This window comes from Cimex lectularius, unplaced genomic scaffold (genome assembly GCF_000648675.2).
Source record: "Cimex lectularius strain Harlan isolate CLEC.00 unplaced genomic scaffold, Clec_2.1 scaffold156, whole genome shotgun sequence".
Lineage (NCBI taxonomy): Eukaryota > Metazoa > Arthropoda > Insecta > Hemiptera > Cimicidae > Cimex > Cimex lectularius.
The window spans coordinates 826,460-850,400 of NW_019392760.1; the positions used below are offsets into that span (position 1 = coordinate 826,460).

The window sequence follows — 23,941 nt, forward strand, 5'->3', positions numbered from 1 at the left end:
TAATAGCATTACAAGAAAGTAATAGAGTTTGAAACCGGACGCCTCGGGCTTAACATTATTTCAGTTGATGGTGGGTTTTGGTTAGTCAAACGCGTTTTCGGCATTGCCCCATCTTCAGTGAGGAACTTTCAGTTGATAATTTCTTAACAACAGCGACCCGGCGTTCAATTGCCCCGAGTCGCGTATTTACGTTCTATGAACTAGCGCAACACGAAAACATTTGGAAAGGCAAGTAAAAAGAAATGCGTGCCCGGTTTATTGCCAGGCCGTTTAGCCCTAAAGACTGTTCGCAGTCGGACGTAATGGAAAACGGCTGTCACTCAGCGGGTACGCGAAACGCCTGGAAACAACAGACGCCACAAAAACGAAATTGTAACATTTTATAATGTAATAATTGTCCCGAGACGTTCCTGACCTTTGTTGACTCCAACGACGCTGGCGGGGGGACGGCTTTCAATTTCTGCCTGTACGGACGAGCTCTTCATTTTGTCAATTGACCATTGTCTTTCAGAGGTTGATTATATTCGAATAACGCGTTTCATATTTAAATTCATCCGATTCCCCTTTGAGAGCAAGTAGATTGATAATCATTTGGTCAAATTCCTTTTGAATACTTTCAAAGGAAAAGTGAGCTTAGTGACACCAACCCCTTCACCAGAAACGTTATGAAAACCCTTTTCTATTTGAAACATGCCCTTATTTATTCACATTGAAACTGGTTGGATGGTTCTGTCAAATTGCAAAATTTCTCCTTGAGATCTGTGGGTTGATGAACCAGTGGTTCGATTTTTTTTCTTATCATCCTTGTGTTTCACATTTTCACCACCTGTTGTCTTTGTCCATTATTGGATAAAAAAAAAAAAATGCCGACCTTAAGGAAAATATTTGTTTATTGCCGAGCTTTTATTGCTTACATGCCAATATCAGGTCTGCACAGAATACTGTAATAGATGTATGCATATTACATCAATCATTGAAGATAAAAATAGAGTATTTACTGTTAACTCCACATGGAGATGAACCAAAAGTTAACTATGTTAGATATTATTTGGGACTGGTTAGGGATGATACTTGATACCAAATTGACATGGACCAATCATTATGCATCAAATTTAGATAAATTATCCAGTCTATTTCACTTCACCGATCCATACACAATAAAAAAAAAAGTATATATGATTCTTTTGATACACAAGTTCCTGGAGTTTATGCCGCATTACGTGATTAGATAAGCTCCAGGTTAAACACTTTAAATATTAATTCTATGAGTAAGATGTGTCGGTGGCCACATGGTTAAGGCGTTGACATGATGTGCATTGTAAGGTAAAGGTTCTGAGTTGGAATCCAGTGGCCCTGTGTTCAAACTCGACATATTTACAAATCAGCTTTTTTTTAAAAAGAAAAAAAAAGCTGCTAGGTTTGGTTTGCTCTACTCTATCCTGTTAAGCTTGAAACTGGTGAATGTTAGGTTGGTTAAAAAGAGAAGCCTCCAACTAAAACTTAAATGGAGAGATAATAACAGCCTAATGAGTGAACATCCAGTACTCATGGCCCCCAGTATGACCTGAACAGGATGTTTTTATTCAAATTTTCCAGATAGACCTAGGGACCAAAAACAATGGGAAATGGCCCTCTGTTGAGAATGGCTACATTTGCTGGTTCACTGATGGATCTAGAACTTAAGAAGGTACAGGGGCTGGTGTGTTTGGCCATGCTACCAAATATTAAAAAATCATGGGCTTTTTCCAGGCTGAAATCCACTCTGTTGAGAGATATACTCAGTTCTAATTGAAAAAAGGCACAAAAAACAAGAACAAAGCAATCATGTCTAATATTCAGGAAGCATCAGAGACTAAACCAAAACATTAATACGTCAAAGATTTCATCCGATTTTTTCTATTCAGAAAATTTGTTATTTGTGTGCTAGTAATAATTACTAGTATTGATTTTTATTATCAACAATAACAAATTTTGCATGATGGTTTTTTAAACCAAAGGGCGAATTTTAAACAAATTTCAATCATTAAAAGTTAATCACAAAGTAAAATAATTGAAAAATTTATCGTCATATTTAAAAAAAATTATAATTATGTACAGAAAATTTGATATCAAACAAGAAATTAAATATCCAAGAAATTTTAAGTTGGATTTTAGAGATTTATCTTTACTCACGATAGCAATAAGTAGTATGTAGTAGTAATTCCTGTCATAGTATGGCTTAAGGTCCAACCCATTAGGTGTCGTATATAAAACCACTTTACAATATTTTTTTCACATATTTTCTACTAAAAAGCCATGGGTTATGCTGAGATTCAAATCCAGAAACACGAGCCAGAGGCCTAACCACCCAGCCATCGCATCCCCTCTCAGGCAGCAATGGTATTGTCACTTTTTAATACATACATAAATTTATGAGATAGTTGTATGTTCAAAATATTTATTTGTTTTTTTCCGGGTTGATTTGGTGCTAATTTTCTAATAGATTTTTTCCTTTGGTAGTTTGATCATCCCCGATTATCTTGGTTTCACATAATGAATTGTGTGAAACCCCACCACTGAAGAATTTGAAAACAGGCAGACACGGATGCCCAGCCTTTTGTGATTCATAACGTAAACTTCAACACAATATTTCACAGCAAAATTACTCAAGTTTAAAACTTCAAATTATTAAATTCATTCTTCACTTTTTTTTTGTCGCCGGCTGTGTGAAAGTAATGCAAATAAAAAGACACGATTTGTTACTTCTTCATATTTTCTATTTTAAATCTCAACCTCTTTCTCTCAATGAGTCTTTTCAGAGGGTACTTAACGATTTCCTCATATCTGGCCCTGCACCTGTAAAGGACAGCAGAAAGGGAGAATACAGTCTTCGATGGCTTGAAAACAAAGGAAAGACAATAGGTCAGAAATTGAATTAAACATATAAGTAGCTTTTATTCACTTTACAAATTAAAAACCCAACTTGTCATTCATAATGAATAAACCCTATGTACACATCAATTTAAAATTGAACATTTTAAACTGTTTTTTTTTTTTTTTTTGGGTCCTGGACGATACCACTTGGAGCAATTTACTTCGTATCTCAAGACAGCATCTCCTACAAGCTGTTCTCATTATCGTTAGCCAATAACTTACTGAATCCCCTCTGTATTTTATTTTTAAGACCGTTTATAAACAGTCTGTTTGTAAGAGATTACAATTTAATAACAACAGTACAATACACACTATAAATGATAATAAAAAGTGGCTCCATTTTGTTTTCTTTTAAATAAATAAGGGACCTCTTTCAAGTGTCATTTATAGTAGACATTGCACCTAATTTAAAAATTTTAATTTTATTGCAATTTTTTAAAAATAAGATGTACATATATACTCGATAGAAATAAATTGTTCCAAGATCTTTCCTATACATTAATACACACTTACACAACCTGAATATATAATTTTACTATATGTTCCTTTAAATTTTTTTTCCCAAATTACCTAACATTAACACCAACACAGAGACATTCAAATATAAAGTTCACCAACCATAGCACTCTTTCATTCTTGTCCCTCTCACTCGTATAAACAGGCCAATTTTGTTATTGTGCCTGAACATTCATCACAACTCGTACAAATTACAATAGAACTTTATTTACATGGTGAGTATTTGTGGTAAAAAATACTTTCAATAATTTAAACGCACAATATACCTCTCTCCTTCCTCCACAATTATTGCAGAGATTGATGATAATAATAATTATAATATTAATTGAAAATTTGAGCTCAAAGAGAAGTACATACCGATTCATAGTCCACTTTGTTATCAATTTTTGCTTGTTGTGCCGAATTAACAGCAAAACAAACTGATCCAACACTTATAACTAAGACTAATTTCTTAGTTTATTCATAAATGATTATCAGCAAAACAGATTGCTTTACATTTTGGTATATTACATTTTTTATTACCTATTGTAATTACAGATATAAGTGTACCAATTTGCTCAAAAACATTTTAGCACAAACAACTAAAACGTATGATATAAAATATACATATCAAAATCAGATATACAATTTTAAGTAAATAAAGTTTATCATTTTTTCATTTTATAATGTTGTGGTAAGAGAATAAATAACTGTAAAAACTTATATTCTAATTTTATTAATTTTTTATATATTGATGTACAAACAATGTAAAACAAGTTTCTGTACAACGTAATAAAAGTGCAATGTTTATTGCACCAAAGAAGAAATCAGCTTTTTTTGTGCCTTCTTTCACCTTAACTATCAAGTTAACGAACAAGTTAAAATTAAACATTTTAAAATTTGTTGTAAACTGAAATGAAATAAATAGGGTCCATATATGTGTACTGGGTGGTCAACGTTCAGCGCTTGACCCGAGGGTTTAGCCCCCTGGCCGTTAGAGGGTTGATGCTATTTGTTTTGTAAGTGTGACTCAAGCCTAGTATATGCATCCGTGTACGGGGACAGGAGTTGTTGTACAGATGGTTGGGCATTCTGTCAAATGGCAATCAAAAGCTGCACAATTTCGCACACGTATACTTATGAGAACCTTGGCCGTTTTGATGGTGACAAGAGATCACTGCTTTCCTCTTCCTCTTCATCTGAATCGCCCTCGTAGTCCACCAGGCCCTGTAACAATTGGAAATTTTAATTTTCTCAAATATCACGAAAGACAGTAAAGAAGAGAGGAAAGAAGTGAGCAAATACATTTTAAAATATTTAGTAATTTTTTTTTGTGAAAATGTTATACTTAATTAGTCGAAAATGTAACTTATTTAATTAAAGATTACCTTTTTGAATAATGCTGTACACTTTGCATCTGACTGGACAGGACTAAGCGGAGCTGAGTTCAGATTGAGGTTGTTGTTTATAAGTGACTTGCCACTGTTGGTGAATGTTTTACCACTGCTACCTTCATTTTTCTTGTCCAGTGTTTTGCCTAAAAGATTTTTAATTTTGACAAATAATCTTTGATGTTATTTATTGAGTTACTTTCAAAAAGCTTAAGCTTACCAATTGAATCAATCTCTTGTGTCGCTTTCTTGTTGATAATATTGCTGGCGGCAGGGACAACAGCCTCACCCTCATCAAAATCATCATCTTCGTTGAACCACATCTCCTCCTCTTCATCCAACTGCCTGGGTTCTCTCCATAACATGTTATTCCTTAGTATTGATGGGACACTGAAAACATTAACAAATGAGGTTTTTTAAACAACTAAAAAAATTTCTTAGGAAGAAGTTTTCAAGGTATTTATTCTTTAAGTAGCTTAATTATTGATTTGGCAAGAAAGTAATGTCATTTTCAATTGTAAGGATTAATTAGCTCAGCATTTACATTTTTTGTTTATATTAGGGATATTCACAAACTTTGTGTTAACCATGATAACTCTGTTAATCCAGTTAGATATAGAAAAATTATGAAGTAGAATCGGCTGCTTATCATTGCTTGAATTTTAGTTGTTAAGTCAAATCGAATAGCAGAGTAATAAAGGCTGTCAACCATTAGGACTGTTATATATTTTTATTTTTAAATAAGCTTTAATTAAATTCGACCAATAAAATTTCTGTCCTATCCTCATACCCTCATTCATAGTTTCATAGTTCTTCCTCAACAAAGTATATATTTACGAACCAATTATTATACCTCTTTCTTATCTAGTCAGTTCAGATATTTGTCTTAAGTAAAGCAGCGATTTATGTGCTGCATAATTTGTCTAGACTTCTAAACATTCTACAAGCTCTTATTCCATTTCACCATGAAAAATTTCATACAAATCAAACATTGCATTTTGAATCAAAGACTTGATTAGTTTTATCTTTCGACAGACTTTCGGCATTTTGGAAAAATACTCTTCCTTCACAACCTAAGCTTTACCTACAATAACAACTCGTCAACAACTTCTAAACCTTTAACAAAAGTTTTTGGTTCTATTAGTTGCCACGTGCGGAACTGTGATCAAGAACTAACATATTAACGGGTGGTGTTTAGTGACCATTAGCCAATAATTATTTGGAGATCGTGAGGTGCAGTCTGGTGTGACGTAGGTTTTAGAAAAACATTTTCTTTATCGTGCCAACGTTTCAATCTTTATTGAGATCATCTTCAGGGTCTTTTTTCACATTTTACATGTATTTGTAAAATTTAAACAATGTTTATAAATCTCAAGCCCTGAAGATGATCTCAATAAAGATCAAAATGTTGGTATGATAAAACCAAACCTCAAGATCTCCAAATTAACATTAACATAGAAATAAGAAAAGGGGTGTTCATAATCTTACCCATCGTTTTCGACTTGGCTTAACAAGTGCTAACATCTAACACAAATTGTGAATTTATTTTCATTTTTATTTTATTTCATTTATATTTTAGTATTTAAATTTACAAATATGTCTAAATTAAAAGGCTTTATTTCTCCTTAGCTACTGTTTTCAAATTTAGTTGTGTCGAATAATTTAATACGCCATCACATCTTTAGATGAAACACGTTGCAACTGAAAATTTGTGTGCAATGTTTGACACTAATGCTGTAAATGTTCACAAAGTCCAACGGTGGTTTGCTCGGTTTACATAAGGAAATTTTATTCTTGAAGAAGATGATTCCTTTTGATGTTGAAGATACATAGTAAAATACATTTGTTCAGTATTGCCTCTACAACCATGTGAAAACCACATCCAAAGTCTTGGGTTCATTCATAAGATGCTCCATGGATCCCACACAACAGGAATTTGGCGGATCCCATCTCAATTTGCTCTTCACTCCTCTGTCATCACTCTTACGACCCATTTTTTCATAGATTGGTAACAGGTGATGAAAAAGGGATCACATATAAAAACATAGACTGCAAAAATTGCCAACACTGTCCAGTTGTTCAAAAACCACAAATGTAAAAAAAGTAATCTTTGTGTTTGGTGGGACTGGTCGGCCCCCTTGGATTTTGTGGTTTTACCACAAGAGCAAACGGTTAATAGTGAAGTGTAATGGACAGCTTACACTTTTAGACCTTAAAATATGCACTAGCAAACAGAAAAAAAGAGTCTTTCACCACAACGCCTGCCCCCACGTTGTTTTGAGGACCAAATAATAATTAACTAATCTGAATTAGGATATTTCACACCTGCCATACTGTCAGACATTTCTCCTTGGTACTATTTATTTTGGTCATTACAAAATTTTTTAAATGACCAAAACTTTGGAAATGTTCAAACAGCTGTTCAAACAATCCTAGACTCAAAAGATGGGAATTTTTTTAAGGAATGCATCCTGAAATATGGCAAAAATTGGACAGTACATCACTGAATAGTTAGAAACGTGCCAGACAAAAAGTAAAAATATATACTGGAAAAAGTCATTATTTTCTTGCCAAATCAATATGTTGAAGGATCTAACTAAACATCCAAGTTGTATAAGGAGCCATATTTTTGACCAAAGAAAATATTGTTTAAAAAAAGTGCTGGAACTTCAATGAGAAATAAAAACCAATCCCAAATGAAAATAAAATAACATCCAAAAGAAATAAACAACAGTAAATTATGCTCTATTTAGACATAAGAAACAAATATAATAATAATAAAAAGAAAAAAAAAAAAAAAAAAGAAATATTCACCTATCCAATGTTGGCTTTTCTCTATCTTTCAACTTATCCTGGTGTTGGTTGTATCGTATCCTCAAACCTTTGAATGTTTGTACATAGTCAATTTCGTCCAAAACCTTGCCATAGTTTTCAACAACATGAGACATTAATGTTTTAATATCCTCCTGTAATTGATTAATTCATATAAAACAATAAAGTCGATAATATATTTTTTTTTCTGTTTTTTTAAAATAGTGCGCAATACACTTACAAGTTTTATAAATTCAAACATTTCTAAAACGGCTGAGTCTAGCAGATTGTACCGGCCGTTATTCCGGATAAATGCATCGATCACAGGCGCAAATAAATTACCTTTTATAATGTATCTATTATAAAAGTCATCTTTTAGTGCAATAATTTTCCTCATAAATCTTAAAGCGCCTAAGAATCACATAAAAATGAGAATCAATTATGGAAATTTGAACAATTTGATAACAAATAATATAAAAATCGGCTTACAAAGAACGAGGAAGGTGTGCGAAGATTTCATTAGTACCAAAATACATCTGAGAAGATCCTTATTTATAATACAATTTCTTGTGTGAAAAGTGTGATGCTCGACACAGAATGACAAGAGTTCAAGAATAAGACCTAAAAGTTGAACTGTCCTGTAGTCATCCTTCGCTAAAACTCCATCGGCTGTATTTTGTAACAGGGGTTCTGTAAAAAGATTTAAACAAATTAGATGTTAGTACGGCTATAAAAGTACAAGCCGATATTAATTAAATACCGATTAATATGTGGATGCTATGTTTGTAAAAATAATTGAGGAAATCTGCTTTTTCGCCCTTGTTGATGGATGTCATCATGTTTTCCGGGTCGATGAGTATTCGCAAGATTCCCATTAGTTGGACAGCTCGCCCCAATTCGGGATCTGTGTCGCACATCATTTGTTCCAATATCACATTTAGCAGCACCAATTCCTAGGAGGGTAAAAAATTAATTATTGAAAAGGTATAATTTTTGTTTAAAAAGAAAAAAAAACTATTATCTTCAATAAAAATCAATTTGGACTCTTATACTTGAAAACATGAAATATTGGCATTATTTGCTTGCAATACAGATACATTTCCATCGTTAATCACACACATATTGTAAATTTTTAAATTATTGTGATCTGACCTTTCTACAATGTTTTTGACTAAACTTTGAGCCTGCCTTTCGTCATTTTGGTTTGTGTCTCTTTGGGAAAGGGGGAACACAGATGACAAAATAACACAGAGAGACCCACCAACGATGACGAGATGCAGAAATACACCTGACAGACCAAAACAGTAAGAATGGGCAGACCAAAATAATTGGAAGCGACTGAACTAAATTTTCTGTTTAATATAACTAAAAATTTATTTACAAATGTGTACCAGGGAACATGGAAGCTTGGTAATTAAAGCAACCGAATCTCATAATAGATGTTCTGGGTTAAAATCTCAAAATTTAATATGAAATTATTGGAAAACAATAATATAAGTTTAAGCCTTCATCCATAACACCCAAAGCAGGAAGATCTTGTTTAACTTTACTTTTCCTGTTTTTGCATTGAAGCCAATAAAAAAAAATGTCATTGTCAACTCATTGTCATTTAAAGTAGGCATAAGAAATTACTGTCGTTAAATTGGAGCAGCTTATGTTTACAAAATTTATGAAGTATAAAATTAAAATAATATCAATTAACATTATAAAAGTTTCAAAGGTGAGTTTTTTGTATTCACTCTTTGGATTAAAAAAATATTTATTTCTAGATTGTTATAATTAGCTTATAAAAAAAAAGATTACTTGCCAGTAATTACAATATATAAGTTAAGTCAATATTTCTGATGAAAGGCGAAAGCATTGTTTGAACGAATTATCTTATCTTCGATTTGTTGTACTATCTAATATTAACTTTTGTAAACAATGGCAAATTATCATACCATTAATTACAATTTTTAAATTTGAAATTATTTTTTGTTTTAGCTCAGTAACTCTTACCGTAACGTCAGACAATTTTAATAAATCCAACAAGACTTACATCATCCGAGTTTTGTGTTTGTTGTAGCGTATGTTCTCTCACGACCGACGGCGAGAATTCGACAAAGTATGTCAGAATGTCTATTGAGGCCATTTTTGTCGGTATATCATCACAGGAGAGTGTGATTTCAAGGGCTGGTAAAATTCCTAATGAAGATAGTGTCTAAAAACAAAAAATTTAACATATAATTAACAATTTATAAGGTAATGTTTGTAAATTTTTGTTTAAAATGAACATTTACCTTGTAAAATGTCTCTTTACCGTGTGGTTGCAAATTTTGGGAAAAATTACAATATTCTTTTAGAAATAAAACTAAATCCCTTCTTTTCAAAGGTGTTGTTGATTCATCAGTAATAAGTCCTAGTATGTCACTCAGGAGTTTGTCATCCTCCTATAAAAAAAAAAAAAAAAAAAAATTGTAAAATATAAACGAATAAATCAAGGATCTAGAAACGAACAAACAAAACTAACCTGAATTAATGTGACAATTTCAACCTTATTGAAATAAATAAAACTTGACAATGTTGAAAGCATGTTGTCCTCAAATACTGAAGGCGTGGGTAGCACAACATCCTGTATATACTGAACACGATAAGTCTGATGTATTTTCGACAGTAGTTCATGGTTCGATATAGGTATCACTTCTTTATATCTGTAATAGAGACAATAAATATAATAAATGCATCTTGAAAAAAAAAAGAAAAGAAAAAATTTTCTAGCGGGCGTACTTGGACATTGTTCTTAAATAATGCCTGTGTTTCTTGGGAGTCGCTGATGAAGGATCGTACTCTAAACAACCCACCACATCAAATATTGTGTCATCTGAAAATAATTTTCTTGATTTAACATATTTTCTTTATATCAATGGATGAACGAATCGATTCGAAATGTTAACATACCGGCAAACATGACTTCAAAGAGTCCATTTTTGTTCAAAAGGAAAATATTTTTAAATATGTCATAGAGAAAATGAAGGCCTTCAATATTCTCCAGGTCTTCACACATGTGAAATAGATTGAGGAGCTTCTTAATGTAGCCCTCTGTTTCTAAAGCAGTCGCCAGCTTGTCTTTTCTCATCGGCGAGGGCAGACAGCTTGCAATCAGCTGGAAAAAAGATTTTTTTTAAATAATTTGAAGTACAATCATTCGTAGCACAATGGACAGGAATAAATAACATATGTACGATATATGTCCGAGTTTCATCAAATATGCTGAACGGGCATTGGGTCACTTATTGGGTCCATTTTCACTCGTGGTTACATGAACTATTCAAACATGTTTTGGCATTGATTTTCATTGAGGAACTTTGCCGTCTTAACTAATCTGCAAGTGAAGTTGGTTCAATAAGTGACCAAATGTCAGTTCAGTGTGAGTTCACAGATACGCAGATGCCCTGTATCAAACAGATTCAGGCCTTTAAGTTAATGGATATTTTAATGTACTTTATTGTCATAAATTAACCAAGTATCACGTGATATAAGACTGCCATATGGCCACCACTGCAGGCCCCAACATTTAAAAAGTTTGAAATTTTTAGTTATCACCCAGAAGAATAAAGAATTTATTTTTTCATAATGATATTAAAAAAAAAATTTATTATTTAAAAAAAGTTTTCATAAATTTTTCTTGAAAATTGTAACTAACTTCCACAACCAGTAAAAAATATATAAACTTGGGAAAGAAAAGAGATTTTATGACTTCTTAAATCATTAGCTTTTTAAGAAAAGGTTACATTTGAAGAAAACAATTTTATTTAATAGTTTAATTTTCTTTTGAATAAAAAATTACTTTTCAAAATTTTTCTTTTTCTTTAAAACCTCTCTGTAGAAATTTTTTCCATTTTTTTTTTACAATTTTTATAAAAATTTGATTTTATCCATAACAATACCTTAACATATCCTTTTAAAATAGATATAATTGTTTATAACGTCCATTAATCTATTATAAAATGCCTGTTGTTAACATTTCCCAGATGGCATGAGTTTTTCTTTGCTTTAGTTCATGCAAATTCTGAAATATTGTTGGTATTAACATTGTACAAGTTGCGGGGAAGAATTTTTTTCCCTGATATTAAAGAATTAATATAGCAATTTTTTAGAAAATTTAAAATCAAATATCGAGAGGGCTGAATTTTTTTAAAAAATACATGTATTTTTATAGTTATAAAAAAATCAGTGATAAAAATTTGAGATATTGTTTAATCTTACCTCACAAATTTCTTCAAGCTTTCCAAGCTCGCATGGAGGGAGTTCTATTGGAGGCGCTGTGTCGGACATATCGTCGAATCGTTCATCTTCTGACTCTTCGACGATGTCTTGTGTAATCTCGACCGACGGGTCCTTGCCTTGCACCTGGCAGATCTTTTCCCACATTTCATCACAGCCTGCCTTCTCCTGGAAGCTTAAAGCCAAGTCGAAGTTGTCTCCTTCGGACCAAACAATCAACGTGTCCTGTTGTTTTTGATAGGCAGTGTCTGGTTGGATTTTCGACTCGAGTAAAAGAGATCCTGTGATTTAAAAAGAAAAGCGTCGGAATTTTCGTTATACATTTTTATTTGTTTGATTATACCATCAACTTCTGCTCTGACAAGTAATGAAATCCCTTTAAGGCGCTCAACGTAGCTAGATGAGACATGACCAGTTCCGCGATCGTCCCATTGCCTTTCGGCGTTGAGTGCATAAAGTTTCACTCTTCTTCTTGTATCAGCCATTTTTTTGTCTTGTCTTTTAACAGTCTAATTAAAACAGCAACCTCATCTAAAAATAATGTTTTGTTTTTATTTATAGCTCATAACAATATTGAGGCATTTTAGCATGTGTTTTTTTCTCTATTTTAGGAAAACAAAATTGATTTTAAAAATTCTAAAGGGTTCTAAGAGGAAAGAATTCTAAGGAAAGATAGATTGTTTAAAATATAAAATCAATAAAGGAGCACGCAATTATCATAAAGAACACAAACCCAATCAAATAATTTTCATTAAAAAAAGGAAACTTTTCAATACTCAATTTTGGCAGATTTTATACAAATTTCAGAATTTCTGTTTCCCAATGTTACTATAGAAAGCCGTTTAAATTGCATTTCTTCCCATACAAAAGCATAAGATTTAATTTCAATTTACCCATTGGGAAATGGGGTAACAATTGACAATCTCAAGATCAATGTAAATAATGCAAAATCAAAGAAGCCGGATATCTTTACTGCAAACAATAGCCTCACCTCGAGTTCAATTCTTATAATTATAAATACGGGATATATTGATACTATTAACCAGACATTAACAATTTAATAAATCTTGCAATTTTTTAAAATAATTTATTTGTAGCCTGTACATATAAAAATAATGTTTTTTCGCTTGATCACAACACCGATATTAAGGACAGCACTGCACCTGGAGGATCAGTTAACAAAACTGACTGGCACTCAACATGAGGATTAAGGTACGAGGAAGTCTAGAGGTTTAAGGCGACAGGATTCTCGGGATGGGAACATGTAGGGTATAGTAGTGCGGTTAGGGGAGAACGAAAATTTGGCGTGGAACTTTTGGAAGCGGGATCAGATCAATTAATCAACAAAAATAATGTTGTGGATAGTGAGGTTGATGATGTAGTAACTTTGATAATTTGTCTGAGGTCACAACTGCTTACAAAGTACATCTTACATTACATTTTACCCCCCCTTTTTTTTATATTGTAGTTAATTTATTTTTATTGAACCTTCATAGAAAAATAATCTGGGAACAACAGAAGAAAATTCAAGCTTTTCTACATACGTGTCAGGCCCAGCAATTGGTAATGTATATGCGATAGAAGAATCTGAACATTTAAAACTGACATAGTTCTATCGGTTAAAGTAAAAATGTGATAGAAAAGAGAAAAGAACTCGACAGATTTTTGCAGACCTATGATAATAAAATAAATGAATCAAAACTCTGTTAAATGAAGTAAAAATCCAGCTGCTTCTGTTTTTAAGAGAGTAAATTTTTGGTGACAAATATATCCTTCAAAAAGCTTAACAGATATAACAATTCAAATCTCTTTTACCTACTGAGGCACTTTTATAATTTTTAAAGGTTTACTTGTGCCTAAAGGACATAAAAATTATTAGTAACAGTTATATTTGTAAATATGTATATAAATTCCCATATTGTCAAAGAGGTGTCATTTTCAACAGGCACAACATAAATAGAATATGATATGGTGAAAGCAATCAGAATTATAAATTTTCAAGTCTAATTTTGATAATTGTTTAAAACAACTACAAAACAAAAAAAACATTAAAACAGAAATTTTACTAAGTACAACATTCAAATGGGCAGACAAAACTATATGATCACTGATGAAAGCACAGAGCAGAAACTAATCAAGAATCGGTTATAAATACTGTAACATAAAAAAATATCTTGTAAAATATAAAATTGACATTAGTCAATCTCATTAAGTAGAATACAAAGAGAAATTTCACAAAAGTTTGAAATATAGGACGGAAGAAGGGTGTGTTTTGATTTGAAAAAATTGAAAATAAATTTGCAGCGTTCATTACACAGAGACATTTAATTTACTATTACTACCTCATGAGACATCAAACAATTAAGATAAATTGAGATATAAAAAATTATATTATCATAACTTGATAATATTGTTATTCTTAGTTTTATTCTATGGGTGTTATTAAAATTGATTTTTTTACGAACCAAAATTTGGTTTTTCTCCGTCTGTAGAATAGAGTGGGTAGCAAGGTAAAAAATCAATTGATGTAATGAACACACACACACAAAATAAATCAATAAAAAATATTAAAAAAATAAATGGAGGTTGTTTAATAAATCCAAAACTAAAGTTATTGTTGTTAAACATGAAATCTAACTACTGAGATGTTTTAATTTAATGGTTATTAACTATCACAAGATTCCCTCAAATCAATTATTCATTACAATTAACAAAAAAGTTGTAAAAAGGCGCTGCGATTTTGGATGTTTAAGGCACAATATGAAGTGTGCGGAAAATGTGATCAACATGACTCCACTAAACATTAAATAAACTTTGACTCATTCCATTAAGCCAACTAAATGTTTACACAAAATTAAAACCTTACGCTGCTGAAAATATTACCCTCAAATCAAAGCAGAAATAAATTATGTATTTAAAAAAAAATCCAGGATAAGCCTAATTTGAAAGATGAAACAATCAGTTCCTTCATCCAGCTTTCAAGATATGTCCTTCATCAAGACTCGTCATCGTTAATATTGAAAACTGACTAGGATCGACCAACAATCTATAACTTTGTTTTTTAGGAACGGAAGGAGGTCCAATGTAATACACTAATTACAGTTTCACCAAGCTTTCAACTTATATTACATCATCAATAGTTCAGCCCTGATGAAGGTGTAATACATGTCAAAAGTTTGGCGAAACAATAATTAGTATATCATTGGGGCTCCTTCTGATCCTTCAAACAAAATAATATTACAGGATGATATCAGTAATAGTGAGGTAAATTGTAAATATTGAAATAATAAATTAAGACGTACAGACGATTTTGTACACATAAAATTGACTCACGCTAATCTCTAAAACCAGGAAATAAAACTATTGGTATGTACAATGAATGATATAAATACAATAACAGACTGTAAGCCCTTTTCACAGGTTTATGCCTAACAAAATTAAACAATAATTTGTAAACATTGCAACTGAAAGCTGCAAGGAAATAGCTCTCATAAAATTGACTTTATGTCAATTTCTTGAATCACAAAATAGAAAATATTGGTATAATTACAATGTGGACCATAAATCCTTAGCAATTATCATTCAGCTTATGAACCTTGGGACAATTACAAACCTAGGTTTATATTCAACTTAGTATTTCAAAATAAATATAATAAATTTACAATAATACAAATAAAATAGTCCAGTAACATCGAATAACTAAGATATAAATGAATTTAAACCTCCATTCATAAGACAATAATTTTTAAATAAAGTTTATTCTTCAAAATAATCAAATCACACCAACAAAATTGAGCAATAAATTGTAAATATTACAATTGCAAACTGTGAGACAATCGTGAAGTCATAATATTGACTTTAGGTCAATTTCTTAAACCAGGAAATAAAAAATATTGGTATGATCACAATACAGACTGTAAATCCTTGGGCTTATTGTTGTTAAGCTTATGAACCTTGGGACAATTATAAACCTAGTTTTACATTCAACTTGGTATTTTGACACAAATCTAAGTCGACAATCTTCAAAATCATAATTAAATTCTAAATAAAGTTAAAACACATTTTTGTAAAGACAGCGATTTTTCGAAAAAGTATTTCCTTCAAAATAATCAAATTAGAGATTTAAAATTAAAGCTACTTTTAACCTGTGAACTTATGCTATACTTTTTAAGGCATTTCCTAACTAAATTAAGTTTCAAACAATGTAAATTGAACATAAGAAAATTTGAATGTGAGATTTCCTCTTGTGTTCTGGGGATGATTAACCTACAATTTAATCATCTACCAGTGTGTCTGTGTGATTCTGTTAAATCAAGTCTCTTTTTTATATTGTCATAAGCTTTACAGAGATAGAATTTGGATGGGTGTAAAGCACCGAAAGAAACCCACACATCCCACCCCAATACAAATTATAAGACACTTGGCAGACCGACCCAGCAAGGACAGGCATAACAAGATAGGCAAAGATCAAATTATTATAAAATTTACATTAAGTCAATCTTAAAAAAACCAGGCAATATAAAATATTGATATAAATACAAAAATTACAGACAGTAAATCCTTGAGGTTATTCTAATCAAGTTTAGTAATTGTGCTATGGTCCATTAGCTTAACAGCAATAAGCTCAAGGATTTACAGCCTGAAATGATTGTATTTATATCAATAATTTTGTGTTTAAAAACCAGGATGTGGCCAATTAGAAAGTTAAGAAGATTCTCAGTTCTTTCATAAAGCTTTTGTGGAATATAATTTATTTCATCGAGACTTGATGCCAATACAGAATGGATGGGTTGTAGATTTTGTTCCATAATCTAGGTTTGAAACGATAAGTTTTAAAACTGTATGTGTTCATATTTAACTATGTGAAATATTAACAATAGATTCAAAGTAATAATGAACGGCATACATATATTCCCCAAGAATATTTTCTTTTCTTACAAATTGACCTTATCTGTCAGTTTTGAACCCAAAATTATTGTAATCAATACAATAATTTCAGACAGTAAATTCTTCTGTTGTTATTATTGAGCCAATGTACCATAGGATGATTACTAGATTTATATAATAGTAAAAAGCCCTGATGAATGGATTATATTCCTCGAAAGTTTGAAGAAGGAATTTAGTGTTTTCTTTTCTTACAAACTGACCTCATCCCTGATTTTTAATATTTCAACACAATTATAAGCTGTCAATAATTTAACATAATAACGAAATGAAAAATAGAGTTAAACCCTGCTTTTAACCTTCGAAATATTCAACTCATATTTTTAAAATTTAAACTACTTTTAACCAGTGAGCTCATGTGGACCTTTTAAGGCTTATCCTAACTAGACCACGCAATATTTTGTAAACATTGCAATTCTAAACCGCGCAACAACTGAAGAGTCATAAAATTGACGTATGCCCTAAAACCAGGAAATATCAAATTCAATATAATCGATATCAGCCATTAACATTATAATTTTATATTAAAAGAAAAGCAAATTTGTAACAATAGAAAACACTCACTAGATCTACATATCCAAAGATAGTGGAATTCAATTAATTATTAAAATATTTATTAATAGTTTCAAATGATGAAGAGGTAGTCCTTGAAAGCTTAACAAAGGAACTGAGTTTTCATTTCTTCTGAATTTGCCTTATCCCTGATTTTTCAATATAAAATTATAGATATAAATACAACCATGACAGACAGTGAATCCTCGAAGTTATAGTCATTAAGCTAATGGACTGTAGGTCAATCTCTAAAACCAAGATATAATAGATATAATATATAAAATATCGATATAATAGATAACAGCCTTTAATATTATAATTTTATAGAAAAAAATGAGGGATAAGGCCAATTTGTAAAAAGAGAAAACACCCACTTCCTACAAGCTTTTTAGGAATATATCCCCCCATTCATCAGGACTTTGATACTTCATTGAAAAACTCCAGAATATTTTTTCCTCTTTATTAAAATAAATGAATTTTGGTCTAGTATCAACAACCCCTCTTCACTGATGACATTTCGACTTTCATTCCCGGAATAAATGTATGAATGATGACTTTATTGGCATTTAGTTACGATGTTAAACGATTGTCAAGTTTATATTTTTGTTAAAATACCAAGTTGAATATCTATCTAGTTTTCTAATTGTCCTAGAGTTAATTATCTTAATGACAATAACCTTGAGGATTTACAGTCTATAATGATTGTATTCATACCAATAATTTTATATTAAAAATTGAGGGACCATGCTAATTCGAAAGAACATAAAAGCATAGTTCATCCGTCAAGCTTTTGTGGAATATACCCCCTTCATCAGGACTTTGAAACTATTATTAAATAATTATTTCAATACTGATAATTGATACATCTGTATATGTAGTTCATTTCATTATCTACTCGCTAATTATTGCAGTAATTTCAGAACTGTAGATGGATGTTCATATTTTGAATCTTGTGAATTATTAATAATAGTTATTAGGAGATCATGAAATGCGGCCTGGTGTAACGTAGGTTAAAAAAAAACATTTTCTTTATAGTGTCAACGTTTCGATCTTTATCGAGATCATCTTCAGGACTCAAAGTGTTCGTTTTCCATGTAGATGTGTCATTCTTGTCTGTCGTGTTGAGAGTGGGCACTATGAGCCCTGAAGATGATCTTAATAAAGATCGAAACGTTGGCACGATAAAGAAAATGTTTTTCTAAAATCTACATCACACCAGACTGCATCTCACGATGTACAAATAATCATTAACTAATGGTCACTAAACCCCACATATTAATATTGGTTTCAAAATCCTGAAGAAAGAGATATCTTAGTTGAAAGCTTGTCAAAAAAACTAAGTTCGTTCTTTTCTTTCCAATTGGCCTTATCACTATTTTTTAATACAAAATTGTAATATTACAGGCTTATATCAACCTTCCGTGGACATGGGTGATACTTGATTGAAGAACTGCAGTATTTTTTGTCTTTATTAAAATGAATGCATTTTGGGCTGATTTCTATTTCCACTCTTCACCTGATGATGTTTCTGCTTCATTCTTTCATCATACATACATTCATCCATTCATTCCTGGATTGTAGCCGGAACATCATCAACTGAAGAAGGGCTATTGGAAATAGCCCAAAATCATTCATTTTAATAATGAGAAAAAATATACAGGAGTTCTTCAATAAAATATCACCAATGTCCATAGAGAATTTGTGCCCATAAGGAAAAGAAACCTAGGTATCAATTATATTAATTATTTTGTATTTCTAGGTTTAGAGATTGACCTAAATTCAAGTTTACAATTGCAATGTTCGGCTAGGATAAGTCTTAATTTTACATGTGCGATGAATTATTTTGAAGGATGAACTTTAAAAAATTACCACCTTTAGAAATGTTTAACTTCATTTATCTTTTAGTTATGTTGTTAAATGATTGTCGACTTATATTGCGCTGAGTTACCGAGTTAAAAATTAGTTTTGTAATTGCCCTATGATCCATTAGCTTAACAATAATAACCACAAGGATTTACATTCTGCAATACTATAATAATTGTCTTTATGTCAGTAATTTGTACTGAAAAATTAGGAATAAAGCCAATTTGAAAGTAAAGAAAACACCCACTTCCTTCATCAATCTTTCGAGCAAAATATCCCTTCATGAGGACTTTGAAACTAGATATTATTAAATAGTCAAATAATAGTTCAATTCCGATATCTTCGGATGGAAAGATCTCGTACTATTCGAATTTTGGTACCTTATAAAAAATATAAGAAACATCAGGATTTTGAAAATATTATAATTCACAAGGTTAATAAATACAAACATATACTCATGCTTTGATAGTGGTTCAAGATCTATCTATCCAAAAATATCGAAACTGAACTAATTATTTAATGATAGAAATATTTGCGATGTAGAAAGTAATCAATTCACTCGTTGGAAATGATTGTTCCTCTCACAAACTGGTTTTATTCAGCAAAGTTAATACAGCTGTACTTATTAATATGTAGTTTCAAAGTCCTGATAAAATGGATATGTTCCTCGAAGCTCGATGAAAAATTAATGCCTCCTACTTCCAAACTGGCCTTATCCATGATTTTTCAGTACAAAATTATTAATATAAATATAATCGTTACTGTAGATCCTTGAGGTTGTCATCAAGGTAACAAGCCATAGGACAATCACTAAATTAGATTTGTAGTCAACTTGATAACTTAACAAAAATATAACTTGACAATTGAGTTTTAACAGTTTTAAAGGCTGCAATCTTTTTTGACAAAGTTCATCCTTCAAAATAAGCAAATCAGACATTAAAATTCATATCACTTCTAACTCCTGAGCTCTTGCAGACTTTTTAAAACGGTTTTTAAACATTTGTCTAGTAATTTTATCACATTTAAGGATGCAGTTTAAAACAGTAAAAAATAAACGTTTTAATGTGTCTATTTTGTTGTTTGAAAAAGAACTGAAGAAATGTTCATAAGAATGTGTCAATTTTTTATTTTTTCTTAAAGAGTAATGAAAAAATTGAATATAATAAAAATAAAGAGGAAAGGAAATAAACGGATCTAAATTATCCAAAGTGGCTTAGTTTCGTGGCGTAAAGAAGAATCGAGCTGTCGCGACAATAAGCAATAAACAAACTTTCATGTTGGACGATCGACAAAACGGGCAAAGGTGAAACGCTCCCCGGGAATTAAATCCGTATAAAAAAGAAATACTTACACATATAATAAATAATATAAGATAAAAATAAACATTCGATTGGTTTTAACATTGCCATTTCGGAACGGTGCAGGAAGGGAAAGTTTGTGGAGAAAAAATAAATAGCCGTCCGTTTCGTAAGAGAATGTTAAGGATTTTGTGGACGTTTTGGATATTGTTAAAAATTGGTCCGTTTTGTTTTTAAAGGAGGAAAATGGAGGAAAAAAGTGAAAAGCGAATGTCGGATGAGATTGGATTTTTTTTTTGTAATTAATAAAGAGGATATTTAATGCCATATTCTTTATGGGTGAAAGATGTTATTTTTAATAAAAGGAAAAATACGTGAATACAAACCATTCAACAACAAACGCAGGTCGACGTGAGAATCGGAGCCGAAGGAAAGTCAAAAGAATAAAAAAAGTAGTAGAAGAGAAAGAAAAAAAAATCCAAAATTAGGAACTGTGCACAGAGTTAGTTCGCACTGGTTTAGAATCGAGGGGAAGGAAGGCAGAAAGCATCGAGTTGAAAAGCATCACGACGAGCCCGGCTCGCCGTCAAGGAAAGTCGAGATCCCCCGGGAAACTCGGAGCATTATTTTTCACCTCGGCACTAAACGAAAACACGCGAGTTGAGTCAAATCGTCGATCGTCACCTCGAATCGTATCTCGGTCCTTTTCCAAGCATGAGACTCCAACTCGAACGTGGCCACCAACGCGGATCTGATCTCACGGCCCGACTCAAACGCACGTTACTGATAATCAACGTCTCCGCGATACTGTAAACCGACAACCATTTTGCTCTTCAACGCCATTGCCCTAACTCAGGGCTAAACAACTATCCAATAAGCGAAATTTCACTTTTCCACCTTAGAACTATTTTAAACGTTAAAACTAAATTTACTGATAACTCATTTTAAGAAAAAAATACCATTGATACTTACAATACTGGAATATCACTAGACCGTTACAAAAACAGACGAAACGGTCACAACTTACAAATAACACGATATCGAAGTTATTAATCAATCACGGACAAAAACAAAGGAAAAATATTCTAATATCGAAATTAATAAACATTTATTGGATAATCTGTCAAAAATTATTTTCCTGATATAAATTTAGTACCGATCCATCGAAACGACCTCTGGCGGTAACCGTAGGAAACGCTTTTACCTTATGATAATTCGTTTTTTAAGGTCAAAGCACATTTCACTTTTTTCTTCACCGTTCTCATCGCTTGCATTAAATCGTTATTTTTACCAAGGAAATAAAACGGTTTTAAACATATTATTTCCATCAGAGAAAAAGCCAAAATCGATTGATTGATATTTACACAATAATATGCTAGAATATCACTTAGATCAAAACTCTAACGTAAAAGGACCTGATTGTTAGATAATCCTCTAGGCTCTAACGTTAATGGGCTTTTAGTTGCTGAGTGTGGCTGGTGGTTTCTAAAACAAACATAAAAGTTTATGCTTGTATCATAATGCTATTCCCACTTTAATATTTTTGTACATTTATCCTTATTTATAACCGCAAATTAACAACAATATGGTTGAAGTTTCATATATGTAGATTTATAAAAACAATTTCTTGAATAAATATACTTTATTTTTCCATGGTACTTTTTCTATATACATATGTATAAACAACTAATTACCTTTTTTTTTAACTTTTTAGTTTTTACAAGGGAAATAATTTTCTTTCCATCAGGGAACGCTTGGACTATATTTCTGCAATAATATACCAGAATATTATTTAGAATAGAACTTTAATGTAAAATGACCTGATTGTTATATAAATTTTTAACACTAATGGTTTTTAATTGCAGAATATCTTAGTTCCTACAACTAACATATTTAGGCTTGTAGCATAATGCTATTCTCACTTTAATATTTTTGTATAGTTATCCGTATTTATAACCGAAAAATAGCAATAATATGGTTGAAGTTTCATATAGATTTATAAATACAATTTCTTGAATAAATTTACTTTATTTTTCCATGGTACTTTTTCTATATACATATGTATAAACAACTAATTACCTTTTTTTAACTCATTAGTTTTTATAAGGGAAATAATCAATTTTAATAATTTTCTTTCCAACAGGGAACGCTTGGACGATATTTCAACAATAATATACTAGAATATCATTTAGAATAGATCTCTAATGTAAAAGGACCTGATTGTTATATAGATTTTATACACTAATGGCTTTTAATTGCAGAGTATGTTGGTTCCTGCATAAATGTTCTATGCTTGTAGCATAATGCTATTCTCACTTTAAAAGGTTGGAAATTTATCCATATTTATAACCGCATACACAATATAATTTCTTGAATAAATATATATTATGTTTGTACGGTACTTTTTCTATATACATATGTATAAACAACTAATTACCTTTTTTTAACTCTTTAGTTTTTATAAGGGAAATAATCAACTTTAATTGCAGAATATATTGGTTCCTACAACAAACATTAAAATTTAATCTTGTAGTATAATGCTGTTCTCACTTTAATATTTTTGTATATTTATCTGTATTTATAACCGCAAATTAACGCAAATATGGTTGAAGTTTCATATATGTACATTTATAAATACAATTTCTTGAATAAATATACTTTATTTTTCTATATACATGTGTATAAACAACTAATTACCTTTTTTTAACTTTTTAGTTTTTACAAGGGAAATAATCAATTTTAATAATTTTCTTTCCATCAGAGTTGGTTAGGAAACGCTTGGACGATATTTCTACAATAATATACTAGACATTATTTAGAATATAAACTCTAATGTAAAATGACCTGATTGTTATATAAATTTTTAACACTAATGACTTTTAGTTGCAGAGTATGTTGGTTCCTAAAACAAACTAAAAATTTAGGCTTGTAGCACAATGCTATTCTCAATTTAATATTTTTGTACATTTATCTGTATTTATAACTGCAAATTAACAATAATATGTTTGAAGTTTCATATATGTACATTTATAAATACAATTTCTTGAATAAATATACTCTAGTTTTGTTTAGTATTTTTTCATTTTCTATATACATATTTATAAACNAACAGGAAAAAATTGGGAAAATTGTTCTTTAGATATGTAAATCTTGATATCATTCCCCCGAGAAGAATACTTAAGTTAGGAAAGGTTGCTCGATGTGTCCCACTTAATTGAAGGATGCCTTGGCTCCATATAAAGAGCATGTTGGAATCCCAACCGATATTAGAATTGTGCTTGAGGCTTCGAGTATCTGTGTCCCCTGTTCTGATTTCTTCCTTACCGTACATAATACTGATAGTGTTGTGTCAGGGGGTGTTGTGAGTAAATGTATTTAGTAGCATAAACGAGTAGTGTGAGATGGTACTCA

At 31.1% G+C, this 23,941-nt stretch overlaps 1 protein-coding gene across 4 annotated transcripts; it reads right to left on the reverse strand.

The window, feature by feature from the left end:
* Window positions 1-2,723: 2,723 nt before the first annotated feature.
* LOC106669822 (serine/threonine-protein phosphatase 4 regulatory subunit 3) lies at window positions 2,724-21,581 on the reverse strand. Of its 4 annotated transcripts, none has more exons than XM_014399589.2 (16): window positions 21,503-21,581; window positions 12,217-12,404; window positions 11,856-12,154; window positions 10,548-10,752; window positions 10,377-10,470; window positions 10,120-10,300; window positions 9,890-10,039; window positions 9,649-9,810; window positions 8,371-8,563; window positions 8,100-8,300; window positions 7,852-8,021; window positions 7,614-7,765; window positions 5,020-5,189; window positions 4,797-4,945; window positions 4,556-4,635; window positions 2,724-2,835 (listed from the first exon to the last, which is right to left on the reverse strand). In XM_014399589.2, the coding sequence occupies exons 2-16, from the start codon at window positions 12,356-12,358 to the stop codon at window positions 2,739-2,741; spliced, it is 2,445 nt and encodes an 814-aa protein (XP_014255075.1). In that variant the 5' UTR covers window positions 12,359-12,404; window positions 21,503-21,581; the 3' UTR covers window positions 2,724-2,738. The 4 variants fall into 4 exon arrangements, with proteins under 4 accessions (XP_014255075.1, XP_014255073.1, XP_014255076.1 ...); XM_014399587.2 differs by lacking the exon at window positions 21,503-21,581 and adding an exon at window positions 20,917-21,397; XM_014399590.2 differs by lacking the exon at window positions 21,503-21,581 and adding an exon at window positions 20,917-21,397 and having other exon boundaries at window positions 2,735-2,876.
* Window positions 21,582-23,941: the final 2,360 nt, after the last annotated feature.